General features: G+C 45.1%; 1 protein-coding gene across 1 annotated transcript; it reads right to left on the reverse strand.

The window, feature by feature from the left end:
• Positions 1 to 3138: 3138 nt before the first annotated feature.
• Positions 3139 to 21183, reverse strand: FASTKD2 (FAST kinase domains 2). Its single transcript, XM_083401709.1, has 12 exons — positions 21094 to 21183; positions 19413 to 20235; positions 17832 to 17935; positions 15718 to 15826; positions 14427 to 14550; positions 13228 to 13367; positions 11683 to 11855; positions 10775 to 10938; positions 7931 to 8152; positions 6162 to 6240; positions 5148 to 5262; positions 3139 to 3326 (listed from the first exon to the last, which is right to left on the reverse strand). Exons 2-12 carry the CDS (start codon positions 20133 to 20135, stop codon positions 3228 to 3230), a joined length of 2052 nt encoding a protein of 683 aa, XP_083257835.1. The 5' UTR covers positions 20136 to 20235; positions 21094 to 21183; the 3' UTR covers positions 3139 to 3227.
• Positions 21184 to 21271: the final 88 nt, after the last annotated feature.

Genomic DNA, 21271 nt, shown 5'->3' on the forward strand with positions numbered 1-21271 from the left:
ATTGGAAAAGAAGCTGAAGCACATATATCAAGCAAAGTTCGAGAGATAAGGCTGCTGATTAATGCATCTCTGTGATTGTACGTGCGGAGTGAAAAAAGAGGGGGGGTGGAGGAAAAAACTTTTATTTTCTTTGCCTATGTGAGTATTTATAAACCTCCACCCCAAAGAGACGAATCGTTGCCTTTTACTAATCGCAAGCAAGAATTTAAGAGCTGTGTGGAGTGAATTATTGATTGAAGAGAGGACTGGTAAATATTGGAGAGCGGAGGAAAAATTCTATGACGCAGTTTTTAATGACGTCCTGCTAAGACAGGCTTGTTGAAGAAAAGAGAGGGGAGGAGGACCAGGGTCATTGGAATGTGAATGATGGATTGAAATGTGATAACCTGGCAGAGCGCCTTTGTGAAATACATGGCAAGCTTGGAAAAATTAATAGGACAGACCGAAGATAAATTTTTGAAAAAGGGGAGGAATGGCGGCTGTCCTTATGAGATATGACTCTTGGACTGTGCAAAACTCACGCAGATGTTGTTTGTTTCTAAACTGCTTGTGAAGACTATCAGAGATCGCAAAGAAAGGAATATATGATGACAACAAAAAGACGAAGAAAGTAATAAAGAGACTATCTGGACAGATCTGGATATAACTGTTCGATAAAAGCAGGAACAGAAGTGATGTTTTGATCCTCGTTCAGAGCTTGATGTATGGGTACCCCCAATAAATTTAAAAATTTGGCTGTATAATTTGGAATTATGATTTGGAAATAATGTGATTGGATTGGCCTGCTAATAAAAATTATGCGTGTTTCTTTTTATAAAAAATACTAGGAATGTCAAGCAGCAATATAGTGAGTGTCTCTGAGCACATGCAGAATGCATTCTCACCCCATAAAGAGAATCACTTCCAACAGGCTGGCATATAGTAGCAAGGCTTCTCGTCAGGCCTGAACCCAGGCACTTCTGTGTTGTAAACTCTTGATGCTCTACTCCAGGCTGCGTCAACCTCGGCCCTCCAGATCTTTTTGGCCTACAACTCCCATGATCCCTAGCTAGCAGGACCAGTGGTCAGGGATGATGGGAACTGTAGTCTCAAAACATCTGGAGGGCCGAGTCTGAGGAAGCCTGTTCTACTCTCAAAGGACCACACCAAAATATCATCATATTGGACTAGATGAGCCTCAGGGTCCCTTCCAATTCTACGATTCTTTGTGAAGCTAGATGATTATGTCCTTAAGGTCTCATGTTAAGCAATAAATAAGAATGTACCGTTTCACAGCCAAGTTCTTTCTAAGGATGGAGGCAACCGATGATTAGTTTTATTTACTTGAAACATACGTTCTGCAGTCTTTGCTGAACAGTGAGGACTCAAAAGTGATAAATACTTGTTGTTGTTGTTTAGTCGTTCAGTCATGTCCGACTCTTCGTGACCCCATGGACCAGAGCACGCCAGGCACTTCTGTCTTCCACTGCCACCCGCAGTTTGGTCAAACTCATGCTGGTAGCTTCGAGAACACTGTCTAACCATCTCGTCCTCTGTTGTCCTCTTCTCCTTGTGCCCTCCATCTTTCCCAACATCAGGGTCTTTTCCAGTGAGTCTTCTCTTCTCATGAGGTGGCCAAAGTATTGGAGCCTCAGCTTCACGATCTGTCCTTCCAGTGAGCACTCAGGGCTGATTTCCTTAAGAATGGATGCGTTTGATCTTCTTGCAGTCCATGGGACTCTCAAGAGTCTCCTCCAGCACCATAATTCAAAAGCGTCAATTCTTCGGCGATCAGCCTTCTTTATGGTCCAGCTCTCACTTCCATACATCACTACTGGGAAAACCATAGCTTTTACTATACGGACCTTTGTTGGCAAGGTGATGTCTCTACTTTTTAAAATGCTATCTAGGTTTGCCATTGCTTTCCTCCCAAGAAGCAGGCGTCTCTTAATTTCGTGGCTGCTGTCACCATCTGCAGTGATCATGGAGCCCAAGAAAGTAAAATCTCTCACTGCCTCCATTTCCTCCCCTTCTATTTGCCAGGAGGTGATGGGACCAGTGGCCATGATCTTCGTTTTTTTGATGTTGAGCTTCAGACCATATTTTGCGCTCTCCTCTTTCACCCTCAATAAAAGGTTGCATTCCTCAATAGGTTGCACCCTCAATAAAACAGCATTCCTCCTCACTTTCTGCCATCAAGGTTGTGTCATCTGCATATCTGAGGTTGTTGATATTTCTTCCAGCAATCTTAATTCCGGCTAGGGATTCATCCAGCCCAGCCTTTCGCATGATGAATTCTGCATATAAGTTAAATAAGCAGGGAGACAAAATACAGCCTTGTCGTACTCCTTTCCCAATTTTGAACCAATCAGTTGTTCCATATCCAGTTCTAACTGTAGCTTCTTGTCCCACATAGAGATTTCTCAGGAGACAGATGAGGTGATCAGGCACTCCCATTTCTTTAAAAACTTGCCATAGTTTGCTGTGGTCGACACAGTCAAAGGCTTTTGCATAGTCAATGAAGCAGAAGTAGATGTCTTTCTGGAACTCTCTAGCTTTCTCCATAATCCAGCGCATGTTTGCAATTTGGTCTCTGGTTCCCCTGCCTCTTCTAAATCCAGCTTGCACTTCTGGGAGTTCTCGGTCCACATACTGCTTGAGCCTTCCTTGAAGAATTTTAAGCATAACCTTGCTAGCGTGTGAAATGAGCGCAATTGTGCGGTAGTTGGAGCATTCTTTAGCACTGCCCTTCTTTGGGATTGGGATGTAGACTGACCTTCTCCAATCTTCTGGCCACTGCTGAGTTTTCCAAACTTGCTGGCATATTGAGTGTAGCACCTTAACAGCATCATCTTTTACAATTTTAAATAGTTCAGCTGGAATACCATCACTTCCACTGGCCTTGTTATTTGCAATGCTTTCTAAGGCCCATTTGACTTCACTCTCCAGGATGTCTGGCTCAAGGTCAGCAACCACACTACCTGGGGTGTACGAGACATCCATATCTTTCTGGTATAGTTCCTCTGTGTATTCTTGCCACCTCTTCTTGATGTCTTCTGCTTCTGTTAGGTGATAAATACTACCAGAGGCTAAAAATTCCTTCCTTCCTCAGTCTATAACAAATCTGAGTCAACAGAATTCTAAGGCAAGGACAGGCAATGAGGGAATCTTATTCATTTATTTTCTTAAAATGCAAAAAGGGAAAAAAGCAATTTGGTATATTAATTTAAACAGTGATCCTGGATGTTCTAATGAGAATCCAAGTGTGTCTCCGTTGAAAATATTTCTCCCTTTAAGAACTCAACTGCCTCGTCTTTCTTCAGTTTCTGGAATTCCTGATAATGAACCTGAACAGGAAAAAAGGAAGAATGAAATCATGTCAGTTTTCATCCGAATTACAAAAGACCTGTACGTTTTAGGTGATTTATAAAGAATAAAGCAGGAATCCTAATTTTCCACCTGGGAGTGGCAGGCCAGAGCCACTGTTGGATCCACAGCCCTGCCATTCACACCAGCCCCATTCTTTTTCTTTGCCAGCACCAGGCTTCACTGCAGAAGCATTCGCTGGCTATTACCAGTAGAGAAATTACCATCTGCCCACCCATGCCCTTGGTGAGTGTGGCGGAGCCCCTTTACCAGTAGAGCTGAGCTGGGCAGAGGAACACCTTTGTGGTAGAAAAGGGGCTTGGATTGCTCCATAAACAGCATAATCGTCTGCATGTGTACGCCCACGTTTCCAAAGTTCAAGAATTAATATATCAATTAATATATATATTCAAGCCACGTTCCAAACTAATATACCGTATTTTTCGCTCTATAACACGCACTCGACCATAACACGCACGTAGTTTTTAGAGGAGGAAAACAAGAAAAAAAAAATTCTAAATGAAACAGTGGATGTATGATTTTTGTGGTTCATGCTGTGGCCACAGACATGTGATCTGACGGTGAGTTTGGAGTAGCCCAATGCAAAAATCCTGAGGATCCATGTGGATCCATGCTTTGTAACCACGTTTTAAGTGGGGAGGGAAGGAAAAGCACTCAAGGGACAAGGAGCACGCGTGAGGTGTGTGGAGAAGGATGCTGCTAATAATGCAGAAGAGGGGTTTAAGGGGAGAAGAAGCACATGTGGGGTGGGTGGAGAAAGATGCTGCTAATAATGAAGAAGAGGGGTATAAGGGGAGAAGGCTCCTCTCCTGTCCCGCTTTGCTCCTTTAAAGAAGCAGGCTCTCTGTCCCTCTCTCCTCCCCACTCAGTGGCTCTTCTCCTGCTTTACTGTTTCAAAGCGAGCCACGGAGGAGGGAAGGAAGGGAACCATGGATCCTCTGCTCACGACTGCAGCAGATCCCCCCCGCCACCCGTAGGCATTCCCTCCATAACACGCACAGACATTTCCCCTTACTTTCTAGGAGGAGTGTTATGGTGCAAAAAATACGGTAAATAATTTGCCTTTTTATTGTGAAGTTTATGCAAAGCCTGTGAATACAGGCATCCGGGTATTTAAAATAAAAGTGCTTTTATCCAGAGACACAGATTAATACAAGCAGCTCCTCACTTGCATGCATTCTGTTTGCTCACGACCACACACGTACACGGTGCCAAGTACCCAGAAATGGGGAGCACCCTCAAAAGCCCTCCTGGCTCGTGAGGAGACCCTCCCTAGAGCCGAAAGTGGACAGAGGGGCAGCAGGGCTTTGTTGAACTGCTCAGCCTCCCTGGCTAACAGCTGACATCCGGGGTAGCGCAGCAGCCTCAGCCGTTTCCCCACCTGTCAGCTGTGCAAATATCAGGGGAAATAAACCAGAAGGACAGAGGTTAATCAGCTCAGCTGACATGCTGGGAAGATTCCTTGTGTGTTAGCTTTGCAGCCTCAACAAGCCTCTGACTCATGAGACAGTGCCCAGGGCCCGAAGAGGATGCCTGGGCTTGCACAGTTAGGGGCAGGAGCCTTCAGGATCTAGGGAGGGTCTCTGCACGAGCTGGAGAGACAGTGGGATTTTCTCAGCAGACACACAGGGTGTTCCCCATTTTATGTGATTTGGTGTATACACACAGGGGCCTGGAATGTCACCCGTACCTTGTTTTGTTTTCAAATTTTCCTGCCCGAGACTACTGAAATTAACAGAGTTCCAAGTTTTCTGATGGAGCAGCATTTTGGCTTCCCTTACCAGAATCACGCGATAGCCCAGAAGACGCAGGTGTCTCATCCTCATGGCCAACCTCCCTCGGGGATGTTTGGACGCAAAACAGAGCGCGGACGCAGGAGCACACAGCACGGCTATCCTATAACCAAGAGAAGCAGTAGTGATGTCTACAAAAGTCATGAACTTGGCTGCACTAGTCTGAAGGACACTGCAACTAACAGTGTACTGAAACAAGGATCATGGGGCAGAAGGCCCGTATGCGTGTGTGTTCAGTGACAATTACATTGACGCTTATTTTCTTTTTAAAAAACATGCCGCCACTTCTGACTCGCAAGGCACTCTTGAGAGTGTCCAGTGGGGGGTTGTCAAAGCCGCACATTTTTGTTTTAGTTATCAAATTCCTTGCCATAAACTATCAGGTGAGCAAGTGATCTAGTTAGTAAATACATTTGTAATACAAATACAGTGGTGCCTCGCAAGACGAAAAGAATCCGTTCCGTGAGTCTCTTCGTCTAGCGGTTTTTTCGTCTTGCGAAGCAAGCCCATTAGCGGATTAGCGCTATTAGCGCTTTAGCGGCTATTAGCGGCTATTAAAGGCTTAAGGGATTAGCGGATTAGCTGCTAAAAGGCTATTAGCAGCTTAGTGCCTTAGAAAAAGGGGGTGGGGAGCGGAAAAAAAAACCCCAGGAATCGCAAGACATTTTCGTCTTGCGAAGCAAGCCCATAGCAAATTCGTCCTGTGAAGCACCTCCAAAACGGAAAACCCTTTCGTCTAGCGGGTTTTCCGTCTTGCAAGGCATTCGTCTTGCGGGGCACCACTGTAGGCCAGAAAATAAGGCAAAGTGTTTGTTGTAGCTCTCCACTGAAATTATGTTTCCAGCACTTTCTGACTAACCTCTTCACTAAAATATATGGACCACCCCTGCAAATAAATTAACTTTTCATGTCTTGGAAGATTAAGAAAGCCAAACAGTTGAGGCTGGAAAAAGCCCATGAAATAAAAATGGAAAAAAACCCTGGTCCTCAAGCTAAAGGTACCTTTGAATGTCAGACGTATCTGTCACTTCAGCATTTGGTATCACTATTCCCTTCTCTGCATCCATTAAGATTTCAAAATCTGAAAAAAAGGGAAAATATTACATTCTTATAAAACAAATTGTTACAAGAACATTCAGGAATGTGCAGTAAAAAGAAAATGTGCAAACACTAGTGTTTTAGTAACAGTTATACCAAATACACATTATCAGGGCTATAAATTTTTACAGCCACTAATAAAGGCAACTACAACTTTTGCAGCAGCCTGGGAAAAGGCAGGTTTATATGGAAAGAAAGGGAAATTGCAGAGATGAGCCACAATCCAGCACACGCTGGATATTTTCCTCCGACCATGGAGTGGCGTTAATTTGTGCCGGGGGCAACCCAGACATTTATTTCCAATGGTTTTACGCAGAAATGAAAGGTGCACAAATGGGTAAAACGGCATCTTGGCATGCGCAACGCTAATTTCTCTCACTGCTGAGAAAGGAATCAAAGAACTGTACCGCTGGAAGGGACCCCGTGGGTCATCCAGCCCAACCCCCTGCAATGCAGGAATCTCAACAGAACCCACACTCAGGAGGGATTTGGCAAAGGGCAAGAGCTTCCAGATGAGAAGGTACCATTTCCAGAAAGACCTGAGCCTCAGCTCCTCTCTGTCTGGCCCACTGAAATCAGCAGAAGTAACCCTCTCTCCCCACCAGATGACCTGCGTTCATCCTCATTTGCATGCGCAATTGTGGTGGTTAAATTATCTCTGGTCTTCTTTGAGCATCTGTTTGTGGAGAGACGGCACCATTCATGCTGATTATCTTGTGCGGTGTTTACTTGTCTTCCCATCAAACATTCATTTCGTGCCACACTTTACATTTCCTGGTCACTTTCCAGATTGCAGGAAGTCAAGATTCTTTGTTAGATTTTTTGTGCTAGGACAACTATTGTAAATAAAAATATATGCCCTTTTCCCTTATGGGGTATCCAAGAGCCCATATAGAGTCCTTACATAGGTTCCCTATTGGTAGGAGAAAATAACAGAGGCCAACCAGAGAATATTGAGAAGCAAAGCCGCTAGTAAGCTTGATCTTTATTGATCTGTTGCAACAGGGTACTCCCCTTACACGCAGGAGAGGAAGAGGACCCCCCAAAATTGCTGTGCAAGGGCTTATAAAGACTTTTGAAATTCCCATCCTGTAGATCAAGACCACCCCCAGAAACATTATGCATACATCACAGAAGGGGTGTAACCTAAGACCACCCCTCAGATACATCCCACTTACATCACAGAAATTTAAATGTTGTTTTTCTCCTGTCACAGTTTATCTCCTGTCCTGCAAGTTACTTGATTGGATTTCCTGGGGAGCCTGGCCATTCTTTTGTAGTGGTAAAATACTTATTTCCTGGGCCAGGTCACAGGCTCACACCTTATTCAAACAGACATATCCTTGAGACAGGATTTGTGAGGAAAGAGACAATGGGGAGGCTTTTCCAGTTTAACCTTGCAGAGAAAGGATTTGGTCAGTTTAGGAATCAAAATGGTCCCAGGTTGGTCTTCCTGTGTTGATCTATGTATGTGCAGTTATGATACCATATATCTAAGACCATAAAATTCCTATCACACAACAAACTGCTTTAATCTACTTTAATCATGCAACCGCAGATCACAACAAAGCTACTACTGGTAAGTTTCTGCTCAAGCCACTTTGCCCTCCTCAGGTTTCCGCAATTTGCCATTTTTTAAATAAAGGCAGTAACCGTAATGCGCTCTCCCATACCTAGAGAGAAACCGTGAACCACTGGTACGTTTGCTCGAAACAGACTTTCATCTCCCAACAGTGAAAGCAGAACCTCCTTAACATCAGGAAAACTAAAAGCAGGGGCTGATGGTAGTTCCTTCACCGATAAGGCTGCTGGCTTAGTGAAACCATTCCTATCGAGTTCTAAACAAGCATTTATGGTATGCAACATTACTTCATTCTGCTCTATATTCTGGCCATCTGGGGAAAACAAAAGAAACAGCAATGTTATTTTCAAACAACCTTAACATACAGTTCTTCTGTAGCAGGAAAAGTCTTGATGAACCGTAGTTTAATATTTTTACATGACTTCATTGAAATAAACCTGCTCTAATGCCCTACAAGATAAACAAGTGGCTAGACCGCATGGTGGTATTCACCTAGGTTTTACTAGAGTAGAATCACTGAAATGAAGGTTCTACTCTGAGTAAAATTTAGGTGAATACCACCCAGAGGCTATAGGATACCTGGTCGTCAGGTAGGGGGAAAGTGAGCAGCTAGCACAGGGGAAGGAGGGGGATACTGCTTTATTAAAGAAGAGGTGGGAGTGTTAGAATTACTGCTCCATGATTGCAGTCATAGGATTGTTGTCTATCACCTGACGGTGTATGTTTTGACTCCACAAAGTGGGAAGTGATGGAGACAGGATGTTTGTGTTACTGTGTTCTGTGAAGTGGGACTATTGTCCTTTGTTCATTCTCTTTGCTGTCTGATGCTAGAGAGAGAGGGAGCCATGTTGCAGTGCTCCGTGTGTGTTTATATGTAAATAAGGTAGATTAGCCAAAATGCTGAGTTGCTGAGGTCTGTTACGCAAGCTGCGAAGACTCTGCGGATCCCTAAGTGTGCCGATGTCTGTTGGCATCGGTCGCTGTGATGTTCGGGCTGAAGAAAGCTTTTGAAGCTCCTGAATGATCGACCAGGAGGGAGAGAACATGCCAGTCAGGCATGTGTCTCTGCCAGGGTCCTACTCGAGTGTAGGACGAGCTCCTGACAGGGAGAACTGATTTATTTAAAAATCTGTTTAGACTGCTTATCTATAACAATATCCAAAACAGCTTGCAAAAATAAACAACCCACCACAAAACAACTCAGTGGCATCAACTGCAGAGTTACCACTATTCTACTGCATTTTACCTTGAGGTTTGCATTCTGGGGGAAATAAGTGATGCCTACTTACTGCGGGAATGATGTACAGTGCAAAGAAAAAAAGGGGGATGCAGATTTGTGAGCCCAGGTGCAGTGGAGCTGCGGATGGTGGCACTGAGGCAGAAAATAGTTGCAATAAACAGAGGACAAACAAGTGGGATTTAATCAAGCCCCAACATTATTGATTACAGGTGTCAGCAGGTTTTGGCATGGGCACTGGGTGTGTATCCTGACTGCTGGTCGATTTGGCAGGGTTAACCAAGGTTAAGGATCGCCCTATGGCATAAAACAAATCAGGGTGACACCCGCCCCCCAAGATGACCATTGCAGGGTGCTGTGGCCCATCAGCATCCTATTTTGGTGTCTGGACAGAAGCACCTCCCACAGGATCCCTTTAAGGGGATCCCCTGATCCCTAAGAGCAGAGTCGGGGGAAGCACACCCTGTCCAATTTAACTAGGGATCCAACCCAATGCCTTATCCCCCACAAAGCTGTGACAGTTGCTATGAGGGAGGCAAAATGCTAGTCTGATGGCAGGACACTTCCTGACCCCAAATACAGTGGCCGAGGACTTAAATAGCAAAGTCCTACACAGGGCTTGCCGGTGTATCCTTGGGCAGCCCGTAAGCATAAAGGTTGGGAGGGTACGTGGGGGAATCCAGCAACGACTGAGGCGGAGACCTGGGCATGGCTGGCTTTTATCGCCAGGGGCTGGACCAGCAGGAAGAAGTCTTCCATCTGGTCTGCTCCCAAACTGTGCCCCCTACCTGGCCCGCAGTTGTGGGTGAGCTCCAGCAAGCAGCATGGCTGGAGGGAGAAGAAAGCAATGTCCTCCCTCGGCTGCCCCAACTCACTGCACCAGACCACAGCCGCCACCTCTCTCCAGCTGACGGTAAGTAGAATCATAGAATCATAGAGTTGGAAGAGACCACAAGGGCCATCGAGTCCAACCCCCTGCCAAGCAGGAAACACCATCAGAGCACTCCTGACAGATGGTTGTCAAGCCTCTGCTTAAAGACCTCCAAAGAAGGAGACTCCGCCACACTCCTTGGCAGCAAATTCCACTGTCGAACAGCTCTTACTGCCAGGAAGTTCTTCCTAATGTTTAGGTGGAATCTTCTTTCTTGTAGTTTGGATCCATTGCTCCGTATCCGCTTCTCTGGAGCAGCAGAAAACAACCTTTCTCCCTCCTCTATATGACATCCTTCTGATTTTTAGTCATCCACATACCCATGGAAAACTACATTTTGTAGATCACTGAATTCCTGTTTTGTTTATTGAGACATCTGTCACCCAGATTAAATTATTTAACAATAATGTGGGGGGGGGGGAGTTCCATTGCGGAAACAGAAACTATTGTGCTTTGTTTGAGGCTACCCACAGTGGCAAATCAAGCACCCTAATGCGATAGAATAAAAACGCACCCGAACTTTCCTTGTTTCTTACATGGGCACAGGGAAGAAAACTGCAAAACTAATATACCAAAGCACTATAAGCAGTTGTTTTCTGCTGAAAGCGAAGATGAGCATTTAATGCACTTTTTTATTATAGGACTAATTTAAGGAACTCGAAACACAGTATTGATTTTGCAAACAAATAACACATTTCATTCACAATCTAAAGCTATGGCGTCAGCTTTCATTTAAGGAAGTATATGAGTCAAGATGAATATCTGACCTGTTGCTACCAGACTGTGGAGGGTTTCATCTACTAGAAGCTGCTTAAGTGCAGATTGGGGGAAGTATCCTAAAATGCAGAACGAATACACAGCTCTCAGTAAGTCCACGTCAGAGATCTTGGGGAGATACTTATCCAAGACACTATTCAGTGCCTCAAGGAACCTTCAAAATGTGAGAAAAGAATACTGTCAAGCAGAAATTCATGATTTAATTAACAATATACTCTGCCTCACTACAGGTATAGAGAGCTATGTCATTAATAAACATGACTGGCTGACAAGACACAGATGCTACACACAGACACACAACGAGTTTTCATCTTATAGATACAAGTTCCCATTTTCTAATGGAAATGCAATCTCCCACTGATTCCAGTGTACAAAGAGCAACTTAGTTTTCACAGCCTGTCCCATCTTATATATTTGTGATTTGGTTTGTTCTGTACTAGAGTGGGGGCTTCTGTTTTAATATTAACTAGGTCCCAAATTTTGTTTCTGTAGTCAAGTCACCCTAATTGCATCTTTTTATGTGATATGATAGTCCCATGACAACGTAGACACTTCTAAGAGGCAGACAGTCCTATATGCCTTTAATTTTATGTATCAATCATAGGAAATACAGTTTTGTAAACCCGCCATCAGCCATTCCTGAATCAGCCACTAAAATCCACAGAGCTGATTCATATGAAGGTTCCATTCCTAGCTGCGATTGGTTATAGGCACAGCCAATGGTCTTAGCCCAAAATATCTGGAAGGAAGGCTGGCCTAAGCCATCATGCCAATGTCCATCACATTTGAAGCATTGGATAGGTTAATTCTGTGGCAAATGATGATAGTGCTATCTGGGCTAAATTTCTCCATTAGCTACCATGTAATACAATAATAAACGTTCTAAGCCGGAACCTACTCCTGATTTTGGCTTTTGGGGGTGTGGTTGAGAGAAGAATAGGCTCGCAGAACAGTCATAAGATCCTTCATGCTTAAGCATTCAGGATCGGACGTCACTTTCTCAGCAAACGCATCCATCAGATCAACGGGTCGAAAGCCAATATTCTCAAAGGCAGAGAGAAACAGGACTGCCTGAAATCAAAAGAGAAGTCAGCATAATATGCATATATCAAGAGACAACTGGGCTGAAGACTTTTCTTAATATAAAACTATATTCAGCTGAAATATGTGTAACTGAAACAAATGCACATTCTTGCCCAGCTTATGGCTTCCTTAATTTCCCACCACCTCCTCTGCTGTGCCCCCTGTATCTAATTTTAGACAACCCCCCCCCCTTCATTTTGGAACATCAGATTAAAGATGCAATCCTAATTCCAGTTGGCAGCAGTGCTCACACTGGCCAGGACAGGTTGCGGGGTGGAGCGAGGAAAAAATGTCCCTAGCTGACACAGCAGAGAGGCCAGGATTGCTCACGCTGCCCTCGTAAGACGGAAGCAGAAGATCATGTGGTGGCTCAGTCCTGCCTCATGTCAGGGGGTTTCCACAGGCTATTGCTGTCAGCAAGACCACGGGAGGTGGCTTAAGCCCACCTGCCTCTTGGGTGGGTACACTGGGGCACTCCTTGCTGGCAGGGCTTTCCTGCCGATGCCAGACCTCCTTCACTCACAGAAGCAGGTGATCAAGGGTTAGGATTGCTCCGCAAAACAGCATTGCCAGTAAACACAATCTGGACTAGATTATTGCAATGAATTGGATTACTGTCAGGCTGCCCTGGTGAATCTGGTGTCTGGGCCTCATTATTCAGAGTTGGATTATCTTCAGAGTTAGATTATCCCAGCAGATATTGGCCATGTTTGTAGGTAACAAAAAAGGTAAAGGTAAAGGGACCCCTGATCATTAGGTCCAGTCGTGACCGACTCTGGGGTTGTGGTGCTCATCTCGCTTTACTGGCCAAGGGAGCCAGCGTACAGCTTCCGGGTCATGTGGCCAGCATGACTAAGCCACTTCTGGCGAACCAAAGCAGTGCATGGAAACACCGTTTACCTTCCCGCCGGAGTGGTACCTATTAATCTACTTGCACTTTGTGCTTTCGAACTGCTAGGTTGGCAGAAGCAGGGACCGAGCAACGGGAGCTCAGCCTGTCGCAGGGATTCGAACCGCCAACCTTCTGATCGGCAAGTCCTAGACTCTGTGGTTTAACCCACAGAGCCACCCGCATCCCTAACAAAAAGCCACAGCTAATGCAAATCAAGGTTTATAAGCTTCTTCGTGGTTAATAAACCATGGTTAAGCTGCTGGGTCAGGTTTGGACAATCCAATAAACCAATTTAATAAACCATGCCTTAGCATTACATGTAAATCAAAATGCTGAGAAGTTAACGCTTGAATGAATGTAGTTTGAGAACTACAACTACTGAAGTCTACAGCCAGCTCCATATTGGCATCAATTTTCTATTTAAAGTGCCAGAAATGTGCAAATTAATATTGTTATCCCAAAGTTTACCTGCTTTGTGTCCCACATATAGAAGACGGATGCTGCATAATCCGCTATTGCAGAGCAAAGCTTGCTGTTGCGGTACAGGAGGTCTTTGCAAGACCTCAGAATATTCAGCAGACGCCGGAAGGGAGTTCCAGGGATATTCTCTGATACACAAAAATAAAAATGGAAATTGCACTAACTGCATTGAAGTAACCTGTAATGGTTCTAGGGGTTGCTCGTGCGTAAGTTGCCGTTACTCCTGGCTAGGTTGCCTGGTTGAACCCTTTCTGTCTGGACAGCCTCAAGTTCCGTGGCTGCCTCAGTCGCTGGCAGAATCCGTCAGTGGGCGTTTCTTGAACCTCTTCCAGCATAAAAGCTGTTTGACGCCCAGTCTCCTCCCCCTTTGCCTGCGCGGAAGTTTTCTGCGCAAAGTGGGTGTGGGCAACGGAGTACTTGTGCCCTCTCCGCTGGTCTCCTGCGAAGAGTCCTGGAGCCACCTCTCCGATTCCTCTATCTCCTCCCCTTTCCCACTGGTGTTACGCTGATTTCCTTCCCCAGCGGATGGGCTACCTCTCTCCCTACTGGGACGCTCTCCACCATCGTCCTGGAGCCTCCTCTCCGCCTCCCGCTCCGATGGCAGTTCCCTGACATAACCCTTGAGATGGAAGTATGTATTTCATTTGTTAAAAGAAATGTCACCTAAAATCACAGCAAAACATAAAGGTAATGGAACAAAGGAGCTGCTTCAGATAATAAAAGGGACCAGAGTTAACCCAGGAGTTTTTTGATATTCCTCCTTTGAACAGCGGAAGCCATGCCAGACAACAAACCGTTCTTAAAACATTCCTCTGTTGCAAATTCTGCTTGTCATGTGATAGTGGGGGCTGCAGTTACAAAGTAAATTGAGCTCCACCCACCACACCCTTGGACTCACAGAATTAGCTGCATAGTTCATTGGATCCTGGTCCATATTATCTTGGACCAACCCTCTCAAACCATGGCAACTGGACAGATTCAAACAGAGTATAATTACATGCAAAGTTGCAGAGAACAGTTTTCCTTTTACTATCCCAAATCCCTGTTTCTCTCTTCTTTCTGTGTTCCTTGGCAGATGGCTCTGCTCTAAATACTTTCTTATTAAACTGTTGTCCTCCTTTAGTTTAAGCAAGCTTTTTTTAAAAAAAAAAATAAAGACAAAAATTCTTACATTCTTTCTGACTCACCTATTATTTTGTTACTGCAGGCATTCAGGATTGGAACAGAGCGGTAATTCATTTCAGCCAGCAAGGTGAACATGTGCTGAGCATTTGGGGCAGTAAGTTGGTCTATGTGATACAAAATCTTGTTCTGAAACAAAACAGATTTGAATGGGATGGAAATATCAATGTCCTAATATGCACAATTTGTATACGGTGTCTGTTTGATAATGTGTGGTTTGCTATGCCTAATAAAGGATATTTGATTTGCATTTATTTAAAGACCCCTGTAAATGGTTAAAATCATTAGCAGGGATGTAATGTGGAATTGCTTATGATAACTATGGATATTTAATAGATGGATAAGGGTAAAAGATGCAGCAGATTTAATCTTAAACATCGGTCTGAAGGTTCAAAAGAACCTTGTATTTTAATGTTTGAAATGGTTACGTTAAAATGTATAAAATTGTGAAAAAACCAATTCAAATATTTTTTTTTAAAAAAAGGAACAGATATCTACAGTGGTACCTCCGGTTAAGTACTTAATTCGTTCTGGAGGTCCGTTCTTAACCTGAAACTGTTCTTAACCTGAAGCACCACTCTAACTAATGGGGCCTCCTCCGCCAGAGTACAATTTCTGTTCTAATCCTGAAGCAAAGTTCTTAACCCGAGGTACTATTTTGGGGTTAGTGGAGTCTGTAACCTGAAGCGTATGTAACCCGAGGTACCACTGTATATCCAATTACTTTTCAGTTTTCCCCTTTCTTTGTACACTGAGAGAGAAAGAATGCATTGCTTTCTTTCAAAATGGTTGAAAAAGGAACACCAACGCTTCGGGCAATATTGCATTTACTTCTATTGTGCAGCTGCAATTACGAGAGTTAATAAGATATGAAATAAATGGATTCTTTATATTACATGATGTCACTCTCAAAACCCTCAGAATAATGGAAGCCTTTTCCTCCATTGTTAAAATGTGTTGCGGTCTGCAGGGTGTGGCTGTGTGGGAATCACACTGGGGACTGCTTCTAATACAAGCTTCTAGTCGTAGAATGACTTACATACCTCTTCCTTTACCTAATGCTGTGCCAGTGGTGTTTTGCTTGTGAAACAGTATTTCCATTTCCTTTCCCCCCCAAAAAATCTTTCCCAGTTGGTCTCCCAACCCTCTGGCATGGGTTTTGAGGATGTAAGCAGGCTGGAGGGGACAGGAGTGGAAGAGGAAGCTCTGTTGCACAAAGGAAGTCCATTATGCAAGCAGAGCTGCAGCAATGGTTATGGTTATGGATTCACTGAATAAATAACTCCCATTTTTTACCTCCAGTTTTGTCTTAAGCTTGAGTGGTGCATCCTTCCCAAGACCCTTCATCATGTTTTGCAACATATTCACATTTGAGATTTTGGGGATTCTCTGCTCCACCAGTAATCTGTTTTTTTAAAAAAAGAGCAAGGGATTTAATCAGCTTAGGAAAAGAATGTGACATGGGCAGCAGCATACAGGACAGTTAACAACAACAACTTATTTCTACCCTGCCGTTTGCTTGTGACAGGGACTCAAGATGGCTTACAGACAAAATAAAAGCATCTAAAAACATATGGGGTGGGAAATCGCCCAAAGACTATAGAAACTGGGCAGCTTTGCATGAGAGAATACGATCTTTCAGATAGCGTAGACCTAAAACATAGAGGGCTTTATAGGTTGTAACCCGAACTATGAATTGTGCCCAGAAACAATTAGTAGCCGGTTCAGCTGTTATAATCATTTTAAGTTGTAATCATTCATCTTGTTTTTATTATTGCTTGTAAGCCGCTCTGAGCCCGGCCTTGGCTGGGGAGGGCGGGGTATAAATAAAAGATGATGATGATGATGATGATGATGATGATTATAACAAGGGAGTTGTATGCTCCCTGTAACCAGCCCCATTCAACAATCTGGCTGCAGCTCTTTGAGCCAGCTGAAGTTTAGGAGCACATTTCAAAGGCAGCCCTACACAGAGCGCATTAAAGGTAAAGGGACCCCTGACCGTTAGGTCCAGTCGTGACCGACTCTGGGGTTGCGGCGCTCATCTTGCTTTATTGGCCAAGGGAACCGGCGTACAGCTTCCGGGTCAGGTGGCCAGCATGACTAAGCTGCTTCTGGCGATCCAGAGCAGTGCACAGAAATGCCATTTACCTTCCCGCCAGAGCGGTACCTATTTATCTACTTGCACTTTGACGTGCTTTTGAACTGCTAGGTGGGCAGGAGCAGGGAACAAGCAACGGGAGCTCACCCCATCGCGGGGATTTGAACCGGCGACCTTCTGATCGGCAAGTCCTAGGCTCTGTGGTTTAACCCACAGCGCCACCCGCGTCCTAATATAGAGTGCATTACAGTCATCCAAATGGGATGTAACTAAGGCATGTGTCACCATGACCAAATCAACATCTCAAGGAACATCGCAGTCAGAGCATTAGCTTCAACCATGCAAGTGCACTCCTGGCCAGCAGAGACCTGGAGCATCCATGCTCAGGGCTGAATCCAGGAGCCTGCCCAAAGCGCAAACCTGTGTCTTCAGAGGGAGTGTTTCCCCATCCAGCACAGGCTGAATTCCCTGTTCGGCCTTCCGACTGGCCAAGGGCACCTCTGTCATGTCTGGATTAAATTTCAATTTGCTCACTCCAGCCCTTTAAGGATGACAGACACAGGCTTAGAACCAAGACAGTTTCCTTGGATTTAAGAGGAAATGCCTATTAAAAATGGCAATATATGAATGTGGCATTTTAGATGTCATATACTCTCGATCAGAAAGGAATCATTTTGTTTCTGAAACATTAAGAGAGAAAAAACACATTACTGATCTTAAGTGGGGGACTGGTATTGTGCTTGCCTTCTGGCGGTTCCCTCACTGCGAGAGGCCAAGTTACAGGGAACCAGGCAGAGGGCCTTCTCGGTAGTGGCGCCCGTCCTGTGGAACGCCCTCCCATCAGATGTCAAAGCGATAAACAATTACCTTGTTTTTAATATGTGACATTTTAGTGTATTTTTCATCTTTGTTGGAAGCCGCCCAGAGTGGCTGGGGAAACCCAGCCAGGTGGGCGGGGTACAAATAAATTATTATTATTATTATTATTATTATTATTATTATTATTATTATTATCTGTTCCCAGGCATCGCCACCTGATCATATCACACACTGTAAGTTAAAGAAAGAACAGTTATGTAGCTTGGGGTTGCTCCTGGATCCATTACTGTCATTCGAGGCCCAGGTGAGCTCTGTGACAAGAAGGGCACTTCCAAAACTTGCTTGGTATGTCAGCTATGCCCTTTCCTGGACAGGGATGGCTTGGCCAGTGTGATCCATATACTGGTGACCTTACAGCAAGGTTTTTGTAATTATTATCAATTACAAGCATGATGCCTATTAGAAGTCAATGTATTTTTTTTTTCCTTACTGCAATCCAACTTGAAGAGCTTCCACATTCTTGGACTTTTCCATTCCTTGCAAAGTGTTTGCAACAACTGAGAGACATCGGTCATCAAATTCATTAAGACGTTCCTATTCAATGCACAAGAAAACCCAGTTTTCAGCAATCTTTCACGTAAAGGGAGCACGTCTCCTCTGAGGCTCAGTCTGAGAACTGCAGCCTCAAGGACAGTTATTAATTCCAAATTTTACCATTTAAACAAATATTAAACAAATGCATCTTCAACTCCAGCTTTACCATGACTCAATTACGTCGAATTAACAAAGTGTGCTTGTTTGGTGCGATTACTCCTTATTTACTGTTGTGTTCTTCAAACTGTAAGTATGGCGATTCTTACAATGTGGAAATTCCTGTGTGCAAAATGTACATTAAGAAGTTAACAGGAGCCTTCAGCGACACCCTGTCCTCCAGGAGGGCTTGCCACGCCTCTGATGGTCTGTGTATCTGGCAAGCTTCTACTGCTATGGGGAAAGAATCACAAACATGCACCACCTTGCATTCTTCACAGGGCTGCTATGCCAACTGCTATGTGGTTCTCTCATTCTCCTATCTATCCTTTAAGAGCAGGTGGAGAACAGAGTTCACAAGACTGTGTGCCTCAGAGGTAACAGATAGGAGAGTTGGAAGAGGAATGAGCGTTAGGGCTGCTCTATGACCTATTTTACACGATTATGAGAATGTATGTGGGAGAACTTTGAAAACCAAAGTATTCATTATAAAATCATTAGTTTAGCTTGCTAGAGTTTCCCTGCTCATGCCAGATGAATGGCCCCATTGACAAGTCTGGAGCTCAATTCACTAGTATATACCGTATTTTTCACTCTATAGGAAGCCCCGGGCCACAAGACACACCTAGTTTTTAGAGGGGGAAATCAAGAAAAAAAAATATTATCCCCCCGCCCCCGAGCCCCAAGGAGCAGCGGGCAGGCTGCGCGCAGGCTGTCCGCTTCTCCCAGAGCTTCTCAGGGCTGTGGTGGAAGCCCGGGTTCCCCCCCCCCCAGCCCCAAAGAGCAAAGAAGCCAAGACAGCGAGCGGGATCCATCCCGCTGGCTGTCTGGGCTTCTGCCATAGCCGCGCAACCTCTCCAGCCGGTAGCTAAACCTCTCCAGCACGGCTAAAGAAGCCAAGGCAGCGAGCATAATCCATCCCGCTCGCTGCCTTGGCTTCTTTAGCCTTGCGCAGTCTCTCCCGGCTAGTGAGGCTGCACGCGGCTATGGCAATTCCCCCACCTCCCGCAAAAGCCCATAGGAGCCGCGCACCCTTTAAGGAGCGTGTGGCTCCTGCGGGCTTTTCTACGAGGAGGGAGAAGGAACTGACTGGCCACGTCAGTCCCTTCTCCCTCCTGGGGAAAAGCCTGCAAGAGCCGCGCAAAGCTTATGTGCGGCTCTTGGGGGCTTTTCCTGCCTGCCTCCCCCCTGCATTCGCTCCATAGGACGCACGGACTTTCCCCCTTAGTTTTTAAGAGGGAAAAAGTGCGTTCTATGGAGTGAAAAATACGGTAATCATCCCTTATGTTCAGTGCAAGACTATAGAATTTCCATGACTTACCTGGCATACCCTCAGCAAGGTCTGAACCAACCGGGTGTTCTGTGGGACTCCCAGTTTCACCACAGCTAGCAGGCTGTATGCCAAGTCATCACGCCACATGTATTTGGCCTCCTGCATCACACACTGACAGACCTGGCTAAACTGAGGGTGTTCAAACATCAACCGTTTCTCATAATGTTTCTGATCTTCCGAGAGCTTTTTCGTGAGCGTCCACATAGTGGCAAGACAGTTACTGGCGTACTTTGGAGCATCTGGAAATTTTGAAGCCAGGTCTAGTACATCACTGGGAGATGTACATTTTTGAAGGTCCTTAAAGAATTGCTGGGGCGTGTTTTCTTCATCCTTTTCTTCCACTGTACTTCTGACTTCCTTTGGGGATCCCAAGAAACCAGATGGAAGTTGGGTGGGTGCAACGGTCATTAGGTCAGGGCCTTGCCCATGGTCATCTAAGAGGGCATCAGCAGTTTTCTGTTCATTTGCATTGGTACTGTCTGCATTAATACTTAGGGTACCTTGAGAAAAAAATCTAACAGATGATTGCAGCCAGCAAGGAGATGCATAAGACTGGAATCCCCTCAGGTAAATACTGCGTGCAGCACTTTTAGGCCCATCAACCCCCAGTGCAAACGCTCTCCTTGTGGTTCGAGAAAAAGGACTCTGTGCATAATGACACGCCTGCAGCTGTCTCACTGTCCTTAGAAAACAATCCAGGTTCTTGTTCATTTTGCTCTTTAGTGCTTTATGATGACTTGTTCAAAGAAAACAACTTCATAAAATTCTCAGCACACAAATAAGGCAGTCAGAAGTAGGTTGTGTAGATTACCTGTTAAATGAATTCAAAATGGTAGTTTCATGAACATAATACACTTGCAATATTACCATCAAATGTACACATACTTGGTGCAGTATGTATGTGTGTGTGTGTGTGTGTGTGTGAGAGAGAGAGAGAGAGAGAGTATATATATATATATATATGTATATGCTTTCGTAGATTTTCACGGGTACAGGAATGCAGGTTTTGGTGTCCTCGGGTGTCTTCCCGTGTAAAAGTTGGGGTGTCTAGGCGACGTTTCGACGAGGTCTCACTCGTCATCTTACACCAGCCTGAAGATGACGAGTGAGACCTCGTCGAAACGTCGCCTAGACACCCCAACTTTTACACGGGAAGACACCCGAGGACACCAAAACCTGCATATATGTATATATATATATATGATGGTTTTATATTTTAATTTTCTTATGTGAACCACCCTGAGACCTCCAGGTATAGGGCAGTACACAAATATATTATTATCATCATCATCATCATCATCAAAATCACCCTAAGAAAAACACAATCACATATTAAATGGATTGATCTTTTCCCAACACAGAGGGGTGCTCTATTGTAGCTCTGATCCAAATGCGGGAGAAAGGAAAACTGGCAGGAAGACTCAACAAACTTGGCACCGGACCAGGCAAATGAGACACGGACACTCCACTCCCATGTAAACCAAATCCAACATTTTGGGAGCGTAGAAGAGAAAGAGAAGCCTTAGTTGCAGTATAGACAAGACCTTGGTGTAATCCATAATAGACCCAGGCCACGCGCCTCCGCTCCCCCGCCCCCCCCCCGGTCAGGCATCTCTCGGAACCGCCAGCGGACGCGGGTCCGGCGCCGCTCTCTCCGCCTCGCCCTCACCTGCCGAGGTCTCCTCACATGGGCGCCGCCATTGCGCTAGGCTGACACGTGACCCGAGCCGGCGAGTGAAGTGGGCGGGGTGAGACGGGGGAGAGGCAGGAAACAAGCCTCCCTTGAACGTACGGGTGCCCGGAGCGGACAAAATGGCCTCTTCCGGCTCGGTCAGGCTGTGCGTGCC

Source organism: Podarcis tiliguerta (genome assembly GCF_965153285.1).
Source record: "Podarcis tiliguerta genome assembly, chromosome: 1".
NCBI lineage: Eukaryota > Metazoa > Chordata > Lepidosauria > Squamata > Lacertidae > Podarcis > Podarcis tiliguerta.

Excerpts from the sequence above, each read along its gene's own strand:
- FASTKD2 (XM_083401709.1), bottom strand. The coding sequence starts at position 20,135 with ATGAACAAGAACCTGGATTGTTTTCTAAGGACAGTGAGACAGCTGCAG. Across the intron at positions 6,241-7,930 it reads GGTTCACGGTTTCTCTCTAG|ATTTTGAAATCTTAATGGAT; the intron begins GTATGGGAGAGC and ends CCTTTTTTTCAG. Across the intron at positions 5,263-6,161 it reads GATACGTCTGACATTCAAAG|GATAGCCGTGCTGTGTGCTC; the intron begins GTACCTTTAGCT and ends TCTTGGTTATAG.